Genomic DNA, 17,713 nt, shown 5'->3' with positions numbered 1-17,713 from the left:
AAAACTTAGTGTGTTTTAGTCTAACCGTTTCAGTTTGTGTCTTCTTGTAGCCAACACACGTTGCAAAAGCAGATTTCTGAAAGTTATGAAGTCGTCAACAGTAATTTCTCATGAATTAAGAGGAATTTAGCCTTTTCTTTGTTTGTCCGACAGCCGAGTAAAGCTGAAGCAGTGAATGCATCATCACATTAGCGCCCTCCCAGCAGGACGTCGTGTCAGAGCACTGATTACAGTTTGTAATCTAACTAATGTCTTTCATAAAGTCTGCAGATCAGACAGAAGTTGTTTCAGCAAACAGCCCCCAGCGCAAGACATTTAGCTTCGCCTCGACATTACTAACAACTGAATAAACACGCCGTATGTCCCAGTGACTCTGTGACTTCAATACCCTGCAATGACGCTCACAGGTGGAACTTCCTCTCAGGAATATTAGAACTTTTTCGGGACACAGCTAAATGTGCAAAATCTGTCATCTTCTGCTTTTTATTTGATGGTTTAAATAGACGACTACATTATCTACATCTGTACTCAGAATGGGTCATTAAACCAGGAGAGGAGAGGAAGGTGCTTAAAGGTGCTATTTGTAAGAAAAGTAGATTTTTTTAAGTCTCACTCCGAACACATAATCCCTGATTGTTGGGCGTGAGACATTTTATTTATCGGCACTGGATGCTCATTTTTTAAATACAAATACAGTGTTTTTGAAATACCTGTAAGTAAGAGGTAGAATATTATCACTACTAAACAATAAATGACCCAAACTGTGGTTAGGAACGGTGGTAGGATTCCTTCTGGGAGGCTGAATTTTGGGCAAATAACAGCACGTCTCCTGAGGGTCTGAATAAGCTCGGTTTGTGTCCCGGTTCAAAAACTGTCCTGCGATTTTTCTTTTTTTTTTGCACGTTGTCATTCTCTGTTTTTGTCCCTTCATTCCTGCCTGTCGCCACTGAAAAATGGTCCGGCACATAAAGAAGTAGAAATGCATTAAAAGTCCTCGCAGGCGATTGAGAGAGAACGGCGCTCTCCCAAGGGCGAATATCTCTGCAGAGGCTTCATAACATCCGAGAAATCAGAAATCTGATGCAAGGTTAGCTCCGGGCTACTGAGGGTCCACAGGGCGAAGACGGACGCTGAATAATACCATCCTCCCTTTGAGCAGCTGGGTGGAAAACATCAAAACACAAACAGGACTTCTCCTCATTACAAATCCGCCGACGAAGACGGGTCGGACCTCTAGAAGCGAAACGTGAGGAGGGCAGCTTCTCTGCCGTGACCCTGTGATCAAAAGTCCGTCTGATGGAACTTCATCTGAAGGTCGGAGCTGTTTCAGTGATTACTGAGTGTGAATTAGAGTGTGGAGGAGAGACAGCTGAGGTCAGAGGTGCCGTTAAAATAATCCCAGAATCCTCAGCTGAAGAGGAGCAGAGCGGGAGATGTTGTCGGTGATGGGTTTTTTCTAAACTTTCCAGTTTATTTCCTGAAGGTCTCCCCGAAGATGTTTTTTTTTCTACTCCAAGTAGTTCTTGTTAAGATTTAGCTCGTGCAGGTCACGACCCCAATAACTGCAAGAATTTAGGTTCTTGACTTCATCTGTGATGGTCAGAGCCGCAGAAGCTCACACAGTAATGAGGCGCCTGAGCTTAAATAAAAAAAAACTCAGAGCGTACAGTTCACACATTTAACCGTGGAGCTTATTAATGTTTCCAGAGGATGTGTAGCGAAGAGGATGCAATGTAATGACGTGATTGGACCCTGTAACTGTGACTCCTTTAGCTGTTTTATTTTGAAATTCCATACATTTATTTGTCGTTTACAAGTTAAAATCAACGAATGAAGCGCAGTATAGCTCGGATAGTCGTGATTTCACTGGACATCTTTAAAGACACCTGCGGACAGTTCAAGCCTTTTATGTTGCGACCTCAACTGGTTATTTTTCACGGAAAGTCAAACAATCTTCATCTGTGATCGTGGCAACCGAACCGAAAGTTACCCGGAGCGAAAGCACAACGTAAGACATGCTCGGTTTGAACTTATCTCTGGTTTTGCAGGAACATACTTGGCTATTAGGAGGGTTTCGCTCGCCACCAGAAACACACACAGACTGGGAATGCGGCATTACAGCTGAGCTAACACAGAACACTGCTGCGATCTGTGCCTCACAAAACTTTTAAAAGGAAATTTTGTCTTCTTCTTTTATACTTTACACACAATTTCATAGAGTCAGTGGCGCGTGCGTTGCTCCGTGCTCTCTACAGCAGAGACGTAAACGTGTGAAGCTGCGGCTCCTCGACGATGAAGCTGGTTCAGGGACTCCACTTCTGCTGCTGCGCTCAGTCGGCTCACTCGTCGCACCCTTCCGGCTGTGATGGTGAACATCAAGTCGTCTTCCCGCTGCTCACTCCGCACCGCTAACCCGCTGTGCCGTGTGGCATTTGAAAAGCCTCGCCACCACTAACACCACCACCACCCAGCATCCGCCTGTGGAGAGGTTATTATCACAGCTCCCTGCTGTGCCGAGCTTGGTGAATGTTTGCGGGGGGGAAACGAGGTCAGAGCCAAACAGCGACGCTGTGTGTGAAGAGTGAAGCTAAAACTACAAAAGTAAGACAAAGGTTGTAAAAAAAAAGACGGGATCGTCCTTCAAGGGGGGGATTTTAAAGAATAAGAATTTAATCTGCCTCTGTAATCTCATGTTAAACCAACCTTTTGAGTTGTAACCTCCAATTAAATGCATTTTCACATTTTCTAATCACTAATGAAGAGACCTACACAAACCTCCAGCAGCCTCCGCAGGCCCAGAGAGGCTTTACAATCAGCTCAATCTGCAGAGTTCAACCAGGGGATCTCTGCACTTGGAAGGCAGTTTATAAAATCTCACCGCTTAAAAATGTATTTTTACTTTTTTTTTTTCTTTTTTTTAAGGAAGACTCTCTCACCCTCTCCAGAGTCCTTGAATTCATATTTAATGTTTTTTATGCTGTCTCTCAGTTTAGAGTCTTTCATTATACAAAGAGGCTGTTAAAGAGTTACGAGTTTGGCATGTTCTCGTCCATCTGCTGTCTGAAAACACCGAGCGCGATCCAGTCCCACCTCTGTGGGGGAGCAGAGTGGGAGATGCAGATGTTGCCTCAGTCCAACGGTTCACTGCATGTTTGCTGAACTGCTGCTGGGATTTGGCAGGACGTCCCGGACTTTAGAGAGCCCGGATTTGAAACTTTAATAAGTTGTGTTTGCGTGATGATTTGGGTGGGACAAGCGGCAGAGACAACCCAGCTGCCCAGATAAATGTTGGCAAAGTAAGTTGGCTTGTTACCTGTGGTTTTATCACCAGTGGTTTGAGGCTCACAAATGTTGAAACACCTTATTGAACAGTGGTCTCTGGCTTCTTGCCTTGCTGTGAAGCCGGCACCACCGTCATCCCCGGCTCATGACTCTGGACCCTCACCAGAATGCTTTCAGAACCAACAGATCCACAGAAGATGTCATATCTACCTCCCTCCTCTCAGTCTTCACACACCTGCAGAATAAGAACAGCTACATCCAGCTCAGCATTCAATATAATCTCAAACGTGACTTGAAGTCCGGTAGATTGGATTCTCAAGATCACCTGATGATGTGATCTTGCAAACGTGACAAAACAAGAAACCAACAATTTCTCTTTGCAGATGACGCCCTGATGTTAATATGAAAACTGAGTAAATTATCTGACACGATCATGTGATTTAGAGCGGACTGTACCTTTTTTAAAATCAGAGCTCCACCGAGTTCATTTGAAGCCACTCAGAAATGTGCAGGCTGAAAATGTTTCAGGGTAATTAATCCTTGATTAACAGCTCATCTCGTGGATCTGTAGCGGTCGTGTACATCGAACGGCTGCCAGTTGGGAATCGCGTCTCGATGAGCAAGATGAAATAAAATGACTCAAAGTGATAAAAATGAAAGGCGTGGTTGCTTACTGACGAACATGTGATAGCTTCAGAGGAAACAACAGTCTTTTAAACTTTACACAACATTTCCAATATCATCTCGACGCGAGGCGCGAAGCTTTGATGTTTCCTCCAAATCAGTCTTCCGTGAATCATTTCTGATCTTTTGATGCGAAACATCCGGTAGATAAATGTGTTTATAGGATGTAAATGTGCGACACGAGATTCATCACTGATCATGATTTTGTAACCAAAGAGCCGCCCTGACTCTGATCTCCATCTCGCACTAGACTGGAGATGAAGACTCCAAATTTGAAAGCAGACAAGAAAGAGAAATGAACATCTTTTCCTTTTCACAATGCTTCCCTGTAATCATTCAGCCATCCTCGATTTGCCTCCACAGAATATGAAAGAGTCCGTGTAGCATAATGCGGAGTGGTAATTACTTAGCGAGTGCATCAAAGCAGACCGGCTGCTGATAACACGTCTTTAATAAAGGAAGGAGGGGGTGAACACTCTCCTCCAATTACCTCTCTCCCTCCTCACCTTTCTTTTTTCATCCTCTCTCTCCCCCCCTCTGCTCACGTCTTCCCCCCCACAATCTGCTCCGTGCCACCATCAGATCAGCGGCTGGGATCACTTTGAGCGAGCCCCTGACTTCAGAGAGTCACCGGGGCTTAATTGAGGATAATGAAAGGCGTTTAATTATAATTACAACTGAAAAGAAATGGGAAAAAAGACAGCAGGTGAAACTGTTATTTTGTGCAGCCCGTCCATTAGGAATAAAAAAAAAACAGCCATCTAGGTCGGCTCTGAAAGCAGCTTATTAAAACCCAGATTTACATTTCCTGGTGACTTCTAGTGGCAGCTGGAGTTTTTATGGCGGCAAAGGAGGAAGTCAGGTGACAAGGTGAAGAAAGCTTGTTTGTGTTTCTTTAAACCAATCGCGATGCTAACCCAGGATGCAGCGACGGTGCCCCTGCAAAACAGTGTGTGCGGGGGGTGTGTCCGGCATTAAAATGGCAAAATGGCTCGGAAGTTGTCGTTTCCCGTAAAGACGAGGATTAGAGATCGGGCTTTCCTCACGAACGTGTCGGCAAGCAAGAAGTGCAAGCAAAAAAAACATGTTCCTATTGGTGGAAAAAGGCACCACACCAGCCAATCACAAAATTACATGGCAAATCACGTGATTTGGTTGCTAAGGGCGGGGGGGAAGATTTGGAAGGGACAGAGCGGAAAAGCGAAAGCAGCAGTGCCGGTCAGAGAGGCAGCGACAGAGATCGCGAGTTTTGAGAGTTGGGAGATTTGTGACATTTAGCGTGTTTGGAGTGCATAGTTAGTGTGTTATGTAGTGTGTTATTTAGTGTGTAGTGGAGTCGTTTTTTTGTTTAATGAGTCAAAACAACAAGGAGAGTGCCGAATGTGGAGCAGGAGCTGGAGGAGCTCAGGCAGACCTGAGCCTGAGGCGTTGCCTGCATTTAAATGTAAATAGTTACATATAACTTTGTAAATTTCAAAAACTTATGCACAGATTTAGCAAATAACAATTTATATTTGCATTATAAGTAATACAAATGGTTCGTTGAGCATATTTGTGGTTTTCACAGTAAAAAAACTAACTTTTTCCTACTCGGATTTTATGTTTTTTTGTGATTTTAGGTCCATTGTGTTAATACAGTATGTCAAAATTAAAAAATAACTGTACAGTCACACATGTGAGGTTGTGGTGAAAATAATGACACCAAACAAGGCAAGGTAAATAGTTTTTAAGGTGAGATATAATGGTAAAATCAAAAATGGTCAAAAACGGCCAATTATACCCCAGACCCCAGAGGGTTAAAAAAGACCAGTCCAAAGTGTACAGGTGCTTCTGTCTGGGCATGTTGCATTCAGGTACACATTGGAAACTGTGAAATCAACATCGCTTGGTACAGAAAATGCCTGGGCGCCAATTGGGGTTGTCATGGTGCATTCAAGTGCACCTCATAAATTCAGAAATGTAGGTTTTGATTGATTTATTATTTTTCTTTACTTAGTTTTCATTCCTACACAGGCAAAGTAAAAACTTCCATTTAAAACGATTCCTATCACGTTGTTAACCACGATTTAATCATTTAAAACGCTTTTTTTTTAACTGCAGATTTTTTGGGGGGGTGATTAAAAATTGAAACCCTACATTTGAGAGATGTAAAGTTAATTAATCGACTGACCTTGATTAATAAATCAGATGCAGTCTGACTCAGTCTACAGTGTCAGTATTTTCTGATATATGCCATATTTAAAAAACATTTTCTGAAAGATGAAGATGTACGAGTAAGAAAAGTCTGATTTTAAAAGCAAGTAGCATCATGTCAGACATGTTTAAGAGCCAACAGAGTAGAATAACTAACAACATCAGTCCAGTTATGTTTTAATAAAAACTATCTGTCAGTCTGTGTTATGTAAGTGTCCACCTGCCGTCCTCCTGCCGGCTCCCTCTGAAGCAGAGATGTTAACACGACTCTGATCCTGAGCACCAAGGTGACTCTCCAGTATTTCTCCCTCCGGGCTCTCTGCCTAAGAAACTTTAAATACATCTGGCCCGGTCCACTCTGCCTGCTATAAGCTGTATACTGTATTTATCAGTACAGTTGGCTGCTCCACACTTTTCCCTCCTGAGGGGGAAACACAGCGTGAACACATCGCATGAGTGATCAGTGCTTATTTTGGAGCAGGAGGTTTGATTTCGAGGCTGGTGCAGCTCACAGGAAGAAAAAAAAAATAAAACATGTTGAGGGGAATATCAGCTGACCCAGTGACTTACAAACCGCAGCTACAGGATTTTTGTTTAACCCGCATCGATGGGAGTTTCTCGTTGCCTCGTAGAACATCTGCTGCCACAGTGGGCTGAAACAAAAAGCATAAAAAAGTCTTCTGTTGTGACCCGAGCCATCGTCACATCCCCCCAGTTTGTCTTCTCCTTTACTGTGTGTGTGTGTGTGTGTGTGTGTGTGTGCTGGGAGCCAGTCTGCCTCGTCTGACTGGACCGTAAATAGCTGTAATGAAACCAATGATAGCAGTATCATAGATTTGCAATGACCTCAGTTGGGCCAATTAAAGTTATATGCGGGGTATAATTATGTATTTTATTGGTAGAGAAGGAAGGATGGGCTCGGTAATGACATGTGGCAGCTTTATAAGCCTCCACAGTCCCTTCATACGTCACAGGGACCGGAGAACGGACAGCAGCTCTTCGTCAGGCTTTATCTGCACAAGCGTTCAGCCGGGGTCACGGATAAACTGTAAACGCATGCACGTAATATTACAATATCGTGTGCTTAAGAGCAAGATCTTTTGGGTTTCTGTAAGAGCAATGTGACGGGAGCAACAGCAACGACATTAAGATGAAATTAAGCACTAATCAGGTCGGGCATCTTGCAGGCAGCTATGTTAAAAACCTTCAAACAAACGCAGAAGTTTAAAGATGAGGGGACGTGCAGAAACGTGAATGAAATAAGTCAGAGACGTGACGACATGTTCAGGTGACACAAAGAAACTTTTAGGACCCCAGAACTCGAGCGGCCGTCGTTTGATTAGCCTCGTGGCCTCGAGCGGCGTCATCAAACGGCTGCGGAGATAAACAGAGTAATTGGCGAGTCATCGGCGCTCTCTCCCGTGTTTCCGTCACCAAAACTGACTGAGGTGTTATAAAAGACTGAATCCAATACCGACTTTATTTCTCCTGTCTCTCTGGTTCTGTGATGAATTGTCTCCAGAGGGCACAACTGTGTGCACGATTTGGCTCTTGGATTGCATTCATTAAGAGAAGAGTTTGAACAGACTGTGTTAAATTAAGTGCAATCCATGCAGAACACAAGACGACGTCATCACAAAGTGCTGATGGAACTACGAGCGTCGTCCAGAATGGCGTCGATCATCCCCCGGCAGCCGCGTCGCTGATGGAACGCAACGTGGATGCTCCCGATGGATTGAAATCTCTGCCACGGGGATTTGTTTTGGATGATACGGACAAATGATGTAGTGATCTTTCGGACGGCGATGACAAATTAGATATTCTGTTGCTTGATTCAGAGGACATTAGCTGCTGATCAACACATGTGTTGATGTCAGCTGGAAATGTTCAAACCAGACAGATAGAAATGCTGTGGATGAAACCAGAATCACCTTCTGGCTTTACAGGTGACAACACGAGGAAAACCTCATTCGGTCCGATAACGCACTGCCAATAAAACAAGCCGGTATGAATTAACTAACCATGAAAATGTTGTCCTGCTCCCCTGAAGAAGACCATGTGACATGACTGAAAGCCTCTGAACAGCTGGTCATAAACCTTTTCATGTGCATGTTGTGCCATCTTCTGTTTCCAAAGTCAACGATGAACATTAAATCTCATCGACTACGACAGTGGTTCCCAACCTGGGATCACAGGGGGGGCACACGACTTTGTCTGTTCTGAGGTTGTGAGGTTAAAGTTCTATTTGTGCAACCCTCTGAGGTCGATTGATGCGCCGGCACGTCAAAATCACGTGACCTATTTAAGATGACGTAGCAGCAAGACGGAGCCTCAGTGAGTCTCGGTCCAACTTATGTGTTGGAGCAGCCTTCAAACCGTGTACCAGTTTTTAAATTGTGTTGATAGGCCAAGTAAAACCGGACTTGTGATAAATAATGTACGGCACACTTTTTCGTTAACATTACCGCCACGTTTGGTGCGCGTTTGCTGCAGGAAGAGACGGTCAACACGGACTTCTCTCACGAAAGTGTCGGCAAGCAGGAAAAGTTTGCGAGCGAAAAAACACGTTCCTATTGGTGGAAAAAGGCACCACACCAGCCAATCACAAAATTACATGGCAAGACACGTGATTTGGTTGCTGGGGGACAGGAGGAAGTTGTGGAGCGACCGACAGTGACGGTGAGAGAGTTGAGAGATGTGTGTCAAAATGAAAAAATAACTGTACAGTCACACATGTGAAGTTGTGCTGAAAATAATGACACCAAACACGGCAAGGTAAATAGTTTTTAAGGTGAAATATAATGGTAAAATCAAAAATAGTCAAAGTGGCCAATTATACCCTTGACTGCATACAATCCCAGTAACACACCCAGTCAAAACTCTCTGAAATCCAAATTGAAACATATTTCTTGGTCCACATATAAATTAAATTACATTTACAATAAATTAAGCTATTTATTACCAACAGCCCTATGAGGTAGGCCTGTTCTGCTCTCTGGTAGGCCCATTCTGGTCGTGTGTGTGTGTGTTTGTGTGTGATACACCTGATGACACAAAAAGGAAGAAATGTATCTATATACATTGTTAAACTAGGAGCATATAGCTGTTGTTTATTTTTGCAAATAAAAGTTTGTAATTAAGCACTTTATTCTTTTAGCATATGCTGGTTGGGGGGGCCTGGCTTGTCTTGGACACAGGCAAGGGGGGCTTCAAGGAAAAAAGGTTGGGAACTACGACACTCGACTGTCAAATCATTTAAATTTAAGGCAGCGATGTCTCAACTACAGACTTGGCTGCCGTGACATCTCGTCTGCACGTTCATGATCCCCTGAGGATGAACCATCAACACGCTGATATTCAATCTCACATTAATGTCAGGTCAATATATATATATATATATATATATATATATATATAACCAGGGAGATGTTCATTAAATGCGCTGTGGATATTCATGACCCCCAGAGGATGAATCACTTGGACTTTTTCTGTGAGCTCCTCTATCAGGATGAACTTCACAGCTTTTACCTTGTTACTTACTGGGTTTCATATATCTGTTATACCCCATGAAAGACGGGATTTAAACGTCCTCTGAGGATGAACTGTTTCATCTTAAGCTTAGTTCTCCAAAGTGGGACAAAGTTACAGCTTTAATATGTCACGGTCATCTGGCAGATCTTCATGAAGGACCCTGCTGCCTGTAGCGCCCCCCTCAGGACAAACCTGGATGTTTTAACCTCGTCGTAACTGTAATTAATTAAACTAAATACGGATGTCTGTCGCGTTGCTTCCTGCTCCGTTCTGTTCGTGTTTGAAGTTCTCTCACTGTTGCTGTTCCAGATCTTTTTCCGGTTTCAAGTGGTAAATCAAAGATATCCCGCCGCGCATGTGTGAGCAGCGATCACAGCAGCGGGTTCAGCAAACACAACAAGCTCATATTTACCGATGTCAGGACTCCCGGATGTTAGATTTAGATGTAAACTGACAGCGAAAGGTGAATATTACAATAGTTTTGGCTTTGAGAGAGAAAATCCTTCTATTACAGCAGTCACAACACTACCTGTCCTCCCTCGCCCCTCCATCTCCGCCCTCCATCTGCGTCTCCCTCTGTTAAGAGGAGCACTTTGCCGAGGTGGGTGACAGTAATGAACTCCGACTCAGCGAGGCTGGAAAAAGGATGTAAATGAATGTAGATGAGGACGAAGAGTAATTGCTCACACAGAGGGCTCTGAAAGGTGTGTGTCAGGGAGAGAGAGAGGAAGTCAAAGTGAGATAACACACCCGCGTGGGCTCTTAAGTGGAAATGTGCCGGCCCGGTCGAGAGGGAGGAACTCGGAGATATCTGTTTATCTACCAATGAGAGCGAATGGATGGATTGATGAGTGGGTGGGCGGACGGATGAGTGTCGGTGAATGATGGCAGATGGAAGTTTAATGGGGAAAGATGTTCAAGAGGAAACAGGAGAGAGAAAAAAGAGGCTTTTAAAGCAAGAGGAAGGAACCGAAAACATTGAGAACGAAGCAGAAAGGATGTGAGAAAATATGAAGACGCCAAAGAGGACGTGAGCTTCGAATCAAAGAATCGCAACTTTGATGAAAACACGTGCGCTGCGTCTCTGCGAGTTGTTCTGGTTCAAACCTCACCATCCTGCTGCGAGTCGCACAAACTATAAGAAGCGAGCGGTGATTGAATCTGTCCCTGCACAGCACGGTCATCTTCTAAAAACCTTAATAATGAAGAGTGTTTTCGGTCCATTAAAAGGATTTCACAGCACTTCTCGTGTTTGAAGTCCTCAGTTCTCTGCAGCGAGTCCAGAAGAGCAGAAACGTACTTCATGTTTCCCAGGATTTCACTCCTCATCTCTCGCTGCGATCGTGTCAAATGAAACGGATTTACATGCCGATTCCAGCAAATATGTACCAGCATTCTTATTATTACACTAAATATTTAAAAAAAGGTACTCGGTTGTCTGAACAGCAGCTGAAATCAACTTAAAGCTTCTGTCTTCATTTTACAAGCATCGTCTTATATTGACATATCTGTCCATCCATACAGGAACGCAGCGGAGACGAGAAGAGTCGCAGTGAACGACCAACTAATGTGACATTTACAACTTACTGAACTCGAATTCAACAATTTCTTAAAGAGGGAACCCTGGTGTCTGTTTTTCTTTTAATCAGCCAGCAACGGCGTTCTCACAGCGTCAACCACATGAAGGCAACGCATGTCAAGTTAAAGACCTGACCTCAGAAAGAGTGATCTCCTATATTTCCCAATCAGACGTTGCTGCAAATCTCTCTGTTTTATACTCGTATTCATGTTTGGTGAACTAATTTAGCCTCGCCTGCCTCCTCTGCTCTCACAGGAAATCATCCTTTGCGGCAGCGTCACCGACCGGCCGCCGCTCTGTCACGAGCTCAGAAAACTCCTGTGTGATGACAAACACGAGCTCTCTACCATTAAGTTTTATATATCTACAAAAAAGAAGCAAAGAAACGTCTTCCTCGCGCTCTCCTGCTGGTTGTCATCTCGCTCCTCTCATACACGAGTACTGCCAGCGCAGATCTGAGGCCTGCGCTCCTCTCTGCAGACTGCTTATGATGCTTATATAAGCATTACATTATTCTGCTTTTATTGTACGTCAGTTTGACAGATCGGCGCGGTTACGGAAGAGTGTGTGTGTGTGTGTGTGTGTGTGTGGTATACGTTTCTAGTTACTGGAGCATTTCCTTTCACTTTGCAGTAGTGAGACGCAGCTTCAGCGCCGTAAAACGGATTTCAAACCCGACCACAACACGCACAGACGAGCACTTTGGATCCCGACAGGTCGGTCGGTTCACGTTCGCGTCAGCTGGACACTCACCCATCACTCGGAGCCTCTCAGCGCCCACCACCACCTCCTGCTCGTCGGCGGAGAAGAGCAGCTTCCCAGAGGTGGATTTGACTTCAAACATCTTGCCTCGTGCTTTAAATCCACTGGATCCTAAAGCGAACACACACACAAGGAGAGGAGGCATCAAAGAGGAGCGACTGGAGCCGAGATCTGAACGAATTCCATCAGAATCTGAACATTTGAAATGCAGAGAAAAAGACATTCACGTTACTCCATCTTTACATCGGAACCAAACTCATAAACACAGTTTATACACCAGAACCAGGCCGTTCATTTGATAAGTGCCACTCAATTGATGCATTCATTAGTTACAGCTCTAGCCAGATGGCATCCACAAGACGTTGTCGCTCAACACCTCTGAAAGTAGAAAGGGCATAATCAATAAAAACGTTGAAAGGGAAAAGATCAGAGCGGCACCGAACCTGGAGGAAATGTTCAGAGACAACACAAACACATTTCACCGAAAGTCTGCAGGAAACTTGAGGAAATGGAGCGACTCAGGCTGCCGAAGAATTGTGAATGGTGTCATGACAAACACGAAATAGAAAGTGTAGACAACTCCCTCCAACTCAAATTGCTTTGTCTCTTGAGCCGGCAGGGAAAACACTCGGCGTCGGGCGGGTGACTGATTGACACGCGCGCAATTGATTCTGTCACTCTCCATCTGGGATGTGAAGTTTCCTCCACATACGCGAACGCCGCTTAGTCATCCAAGAGAAGCATCCGAGCACGCTCGCCGTCTTCCTCCTCCCCCTCAGACCCAGAAGGCAAATGTCAGCACACTTTTTAACGTGAGAGACACTTCCCGTGCATGTTTATACAAAGTGATTTCCATCACAGACGACTGCCAACTCTATTAGAGTGTGACAGGCGGAGAATGGGGGAATGTAAAGAAGAAGGTGTGATCACAGAGTTATGGCGGAGCGGCTGGGGCCTCGCCTGGCACCATTAAGGGGGAACACAGGAAGAATTTATGACGTGCTAATGTTTAATCCTGGAAATGAGGCTATGACTCCCGACAGTTCGAGCGGCGGCTCCTAACCTGAGAGTCTGAACCCCCCCCCGGTGTTTCCGACACAAATCTAAAAGTGCAGCTGCATTTCTTTCTCTGACTTCTCTCTTTGTGTTCATGTGAAATTCTGGATCGTCAGACGTGTCAAAGGTACAATCAACGTTTGCAACCACCCGACGAACCCTCATCATAATGTACGTAACAAGTCGATGTTACGAGACGCGTTAAAGAATCTTAGAAATGCATTCGGCTGTGAAATCTGCCCAAGGAGGACTTCTTCTTCTTCTTCTTCTTCTTCTTCTCCGGCCGCTGCGTTGCGGCCGATGTCGTCAGTGTTTGTCAGGTCTGATGTTCACGAGAAATGAAGGCGTGCATCGTATCAAAAGAAAAAACATCAATAAAGTACATGAAAGCGGTCCGTGTATCTTACCTGTTACAAGTTGTGTGAGCAGCTGGTTGTTGCTGTTGACGATGTTGACCGATATGTTTCTGGACGACTGCAGGAACAGCGGGCGGCCCTGCAGAGAGAGAGATGGACCGGGTCAGTGATTCTGTTACAGTTATGTGTGGACTCTCAGCACCAGGACCCGGCGGCAGGCGCTAAAGTTGAACTATAGAGAAAGAGCAGTTCTTCTCTCTGATGGTCTCACTTCGAGGTTCAAAGTCATAAAGAGGGATCGATATTAAACTGTCAATGTTTGTTTCTTTTCCAGGGATAATACAGAGAATATTGAAGAAGCAATCTCAAAAACAAAAAGAGGAACAAAACTGCATTTCATTTTTCTTCCCCCTGATGAAGGTCTGGCACCAAAATATTGCAAATAGATTTATTTTTGAACGATGGAAAGTGTGTGGGTCTTCTTTACTACATTTATTTTGAAAGGGTTTTGACATCCATGTTTGTTTTTTGTGTTGTTATCTGACTGTTTGCTGGCATCTTCGCCATTTCAACTGAATAAGGTGATAATACTTAAAACTCCACATCTAAAACTGACACTAGTGGAGCAGGTAGAGCGTCACAGACTGAACCTGAGAGCCGCTGACCAACCCTGCTGTATTTGAGGTGAGACGTCGTCATGACGTCGGGCTGAGCCAGCTGTGATACTCAAGTACAAAAGCACACGCTCGTACAGAAACATGCACGCAAATGCATAACTTTACATTCAAAGCTCGCACCAGGACTTCAGCCTCCTGCTCCATTTGATAACTTCCATTTCCCAGAGTGCCCTGCACCTCTGTAATGCTGATCACGTCGGACACTCGGCTCCGTCTGTGCCCGACTAATCTTCATGCCTCAGTCAACTTCTTAATTAGAGATAACGGCCTGACCATTGTGCTGCACTCGCGGCCGCGGCGGGGATATGCCTTGTGTGTATATTACTGATAACATTATGGCTCTCACCAAAACTTATTGAAGTTCTCACAGTAAATACAACAAATCTATGATATGCAAGCAAGAAGTTATTACAATAACAAGGCGGCGTGAGCTGAATGTTAAACTAACTGGAGGTCTGAAGGAGTGGATACGCAGACGGAGTCGCGGGGCTCATTTAAACTGTCAGGTGAGGCGGATTTGCAACTAATACTAGTTCGACTTTTGTCACAACAAAGTGCTGAGGCAAAAATAAATAACAGAGAACGTTAAAACTTTAAATCACGACCAAAGTCAGCTCAGTATTGTCAGAAAGCATTTCACTTTGGAGGAACGATCACTGCAGAGCTTTTAAAAGTAGAATGTGTACTGTAAAGTTAAAGTGGCTCTCGTTAGCAGTCTAAGGAGTCTAATCTCGCGGTTGTTCCTGAGTAGAAAAACATCGTTTTGGTGTTTCCTATATTTAGTTCACGTACGTTCTGTTTCACACCAGGTGCACAACCAGACGGAGCGCCGTTTTTTTTAACGAGTGCTCTTGTGTACAGAGTTGCTAAAAGCGACCCGACTGGGAACCGACTAAAACTTCCTTGGAACACTTTTTTTTTCTGACAAACTGAACTTTAGAGCCCAGAATAAAAAAAAAAGAAGAGTGAGACTGTACAGGGAGCGGAGAGCTGCCTGAACACGCAACGCAAGACAGAAACCAACAGAAGCACTGAGCGTGTTCGCACCGAGGAAGTGAGGAAGCTCTGCACAGCTGAAGAAAAGACGCACCTGCTGGATTTTACAGTGTTTTTTCACGGCACGGCGCCGTCAACAGATACGTGAAGGTAAATTGTGTTTACATTAGATTTATCCACCCTGAAGTTGAACCTAGATGTGCACTTTGGAACCACCGTTTTGGGCGACTTCACAAGGACCAATATCAGTCAGTTCATTCATTCATCCACCTCAAGTGACTGCCGACAAGCTCCTCTCACCTCCCTCTGCTCTGCCAGGTAACTTCAGATTAACTTCATATACTTCTACTATGCAGGAGCAAAAGGATTCCACTTTTTCTCATGTAAGTATCTGCCAAGACGCAAAATACAGACCGTATCTGTGAAACTAATTGAATGAATGAGCAATAACATTAAATCAACAATGAAACAGGACACTTTATCACATTTAACTGAAGGCACAATCTTTTCCTAACCACTGGACTCCACTGATGTGAACCCTGGATATGTAACGTTAAAGTCCGGCACTTTGTACATCTGCCACCATGTAATACAGGATATAGATGGAGGGTTGACATGACAACAGAGACGGTTGCAATGCCAGAGATCACTGTGTTAGACATTTTTTAACCATAAAACATCTGGATATTTCTGATGAGGGACAATGGCCTTTAAACCACTGCATGCATGAATCAACCAGATATTATTTAAGGGAATTTGGGCATCTTCCAGCCATGTTATAGAATATTTTTGTCAGGACGTCAGAATATCTACAGCCATGTTTGTGACAATAAACATGGATACTATTGACGGGTTTCCTGCTGTGTTTTTAACGTCAAAACCCTGTATTTTAATACAAAACACACTCTTCTCCTAAACCTAACCAAGTGATTTTGTATCTAAACCTAACCAGAACATAAGCACAATGAAACATAAAGCTACTAGGGCTGTAGCGATACACTAATCTCACGATACGATACGATACACGATATTCAGCTCACGATATGATATATATCACGATATTTAGCCTTCGATACGATTCGATACACTTACATCATTTTCTGAAAGATTTTAAAAGGGACAGTGTGATTTTGGTGACATCTTGTGAGTGAATACGACAATACAACCATTTAACTAATTGTAGGGCTGGGTATCACCAGGTACCTCGTGATACAATACCATCACAATATTTTGCCCTCGATAACGATAATATCACGATACAGCGATTCTGCGATAATCGACATATTGCAAGAAATTTCATTCACGATACATCACGATATCTGTGTCACTGAAGAAATTCAGAATTTATTGACTGCACTGAATCCATTTCACAGGAATTACAGAACATTGTCAATCACTTTCACATGAATGACAGCCAAGTAAACAAAGAGTATATTGCACAGTGTCTCTTCTTAACACACACACTGACTATAACTATCATTAAATATCTATATGTGTGGGTTTCAGAGCTACTTAAACCATTTTTTAAATATAATCCCGAAGAGGGGTGGTGGTGGGCCAAAAAAAAAAATATATTTTTTATTTTTATTTTTTATTTTTTTTAACATTTTTAAATATCGATATTTGGCACCAGTGTATCGATAACGTACCTCAAGACGAAATATCGCGATATATCGTAGTATCGATATTTTGGCACACCCCTAAAAGCTACATTAAAAAGAAAGTTTCAACGCATGTTTTTGTACAATCGTTAATTGCCTATGTTTATTCTGGCGATCCGGTTGATCCTCGCTCTCCACGCTGTACAAAAATGAACTACTTCCTCCATGCTCGAGCTTCAAAACCACCCAGAACACAGTCTGCTCTGTTTCATGCAGCCGTCTTAACGCTCCATCTCTCTGCGCAGGTTTTCTCCTGAAGATGCCTCAGAGAGGCTACTGCAGGAGTCCCGTGGGGCTTTTTGTGTACAATACACGTGTTAAGTTTGTTGTTGTGCGGCGCCTCTGATCCACTCCGTCTCCTTCCTCTCTTCGTTACTAATGCAACAGACCATATTACTCCCAGCAGGACGCCTCCCGCACACAGAGGAGATGGACGAGCGGATTGGAGTTGGTTATATGGATATTTTTCTAAGAGACAGAGCTGCTCCGAAGGCTACAAAAAAAGAAAATAAATAAACCTCACTGGCTGAATTAAAAGCTCAGTGAGTCGAGCCAAAGGAGCAATTTTTTAGGAAGCAATATGTCGGCCCACTCCAGAAAATTTGGCCTGTTCTTATCAAAATAGATCTGCAGTTTAGTGCCCGGACTCACTTTCTGTTAAAGGGTGCACAGATGTTATAGCAGGATGTCGAAATGCAGGTTGTGAGTATAGTGGTGGACGGTTGGTTGATGAATTAATAGAGATAATAAGATAATAACAACATTTCCTGCTACCTGATTCTCAAAATTGCAGATTTAGTTGATTTCACAGCTCTGAAGTGTGGATATTATGTGAGCAGGTAACGTTCCTGCAAACCACGGACACCTCCAAGCTCGACATCTGTACCAAACATGGCACATAATGTTTACATCATATTCTTATTAGCTGCTGAAAAG

General features: G+C 43.8%; 1 protein-coding gene across 2 annotated transcripts in view; it reads right to left on the bottom strand.

Annotated features, from left to right (window-relative positions):
* The window catches only part of sgcd (sarcoglycan, delta (dystrophin-associated glycoprotein)), a 316,040-nt gene that overhangs the window by 53,542 nt on the left and 244,785 nt on the right, over positions 1 to 17,713 (bottom strand). For both annotated transcript variants that reach the window (XM_030438196.1, XM_030438195.1), the window contains 2 exons: positions 13,495 to 13,582; positions 12,023 to 12,142 (listed from right to left, as the gene is read on the bottom strand). In XM_030438196.1, coding sequence (XP_030294056.1) covers positions 12,023 to 12,142; positions 13,495 to 13,582 — 208 coding nt within the window. The remainder of the gene's footprint in view (positions 1 to 12,022; positions 12,143 to 13,494; positions 13,583 to 17,713) is intronic.

This window comes from Sparus aurata, chromosome 13 (genome assembly GCF_900880675.1).
Source record: "Sparus aurata chromosome 13, fSpaAur1.1, whole genome shotgun sequence".
Taxonomy (NCBI): domain Eukaryota; kingdom Metazoa; phylum Chordata; class Actinopteri; order Spariformes; family Sparidae; genus Sparus; species Sparus aurata.
This window is presented reverse-complemented; position numbering and strand designations above follow the sequence as displayed.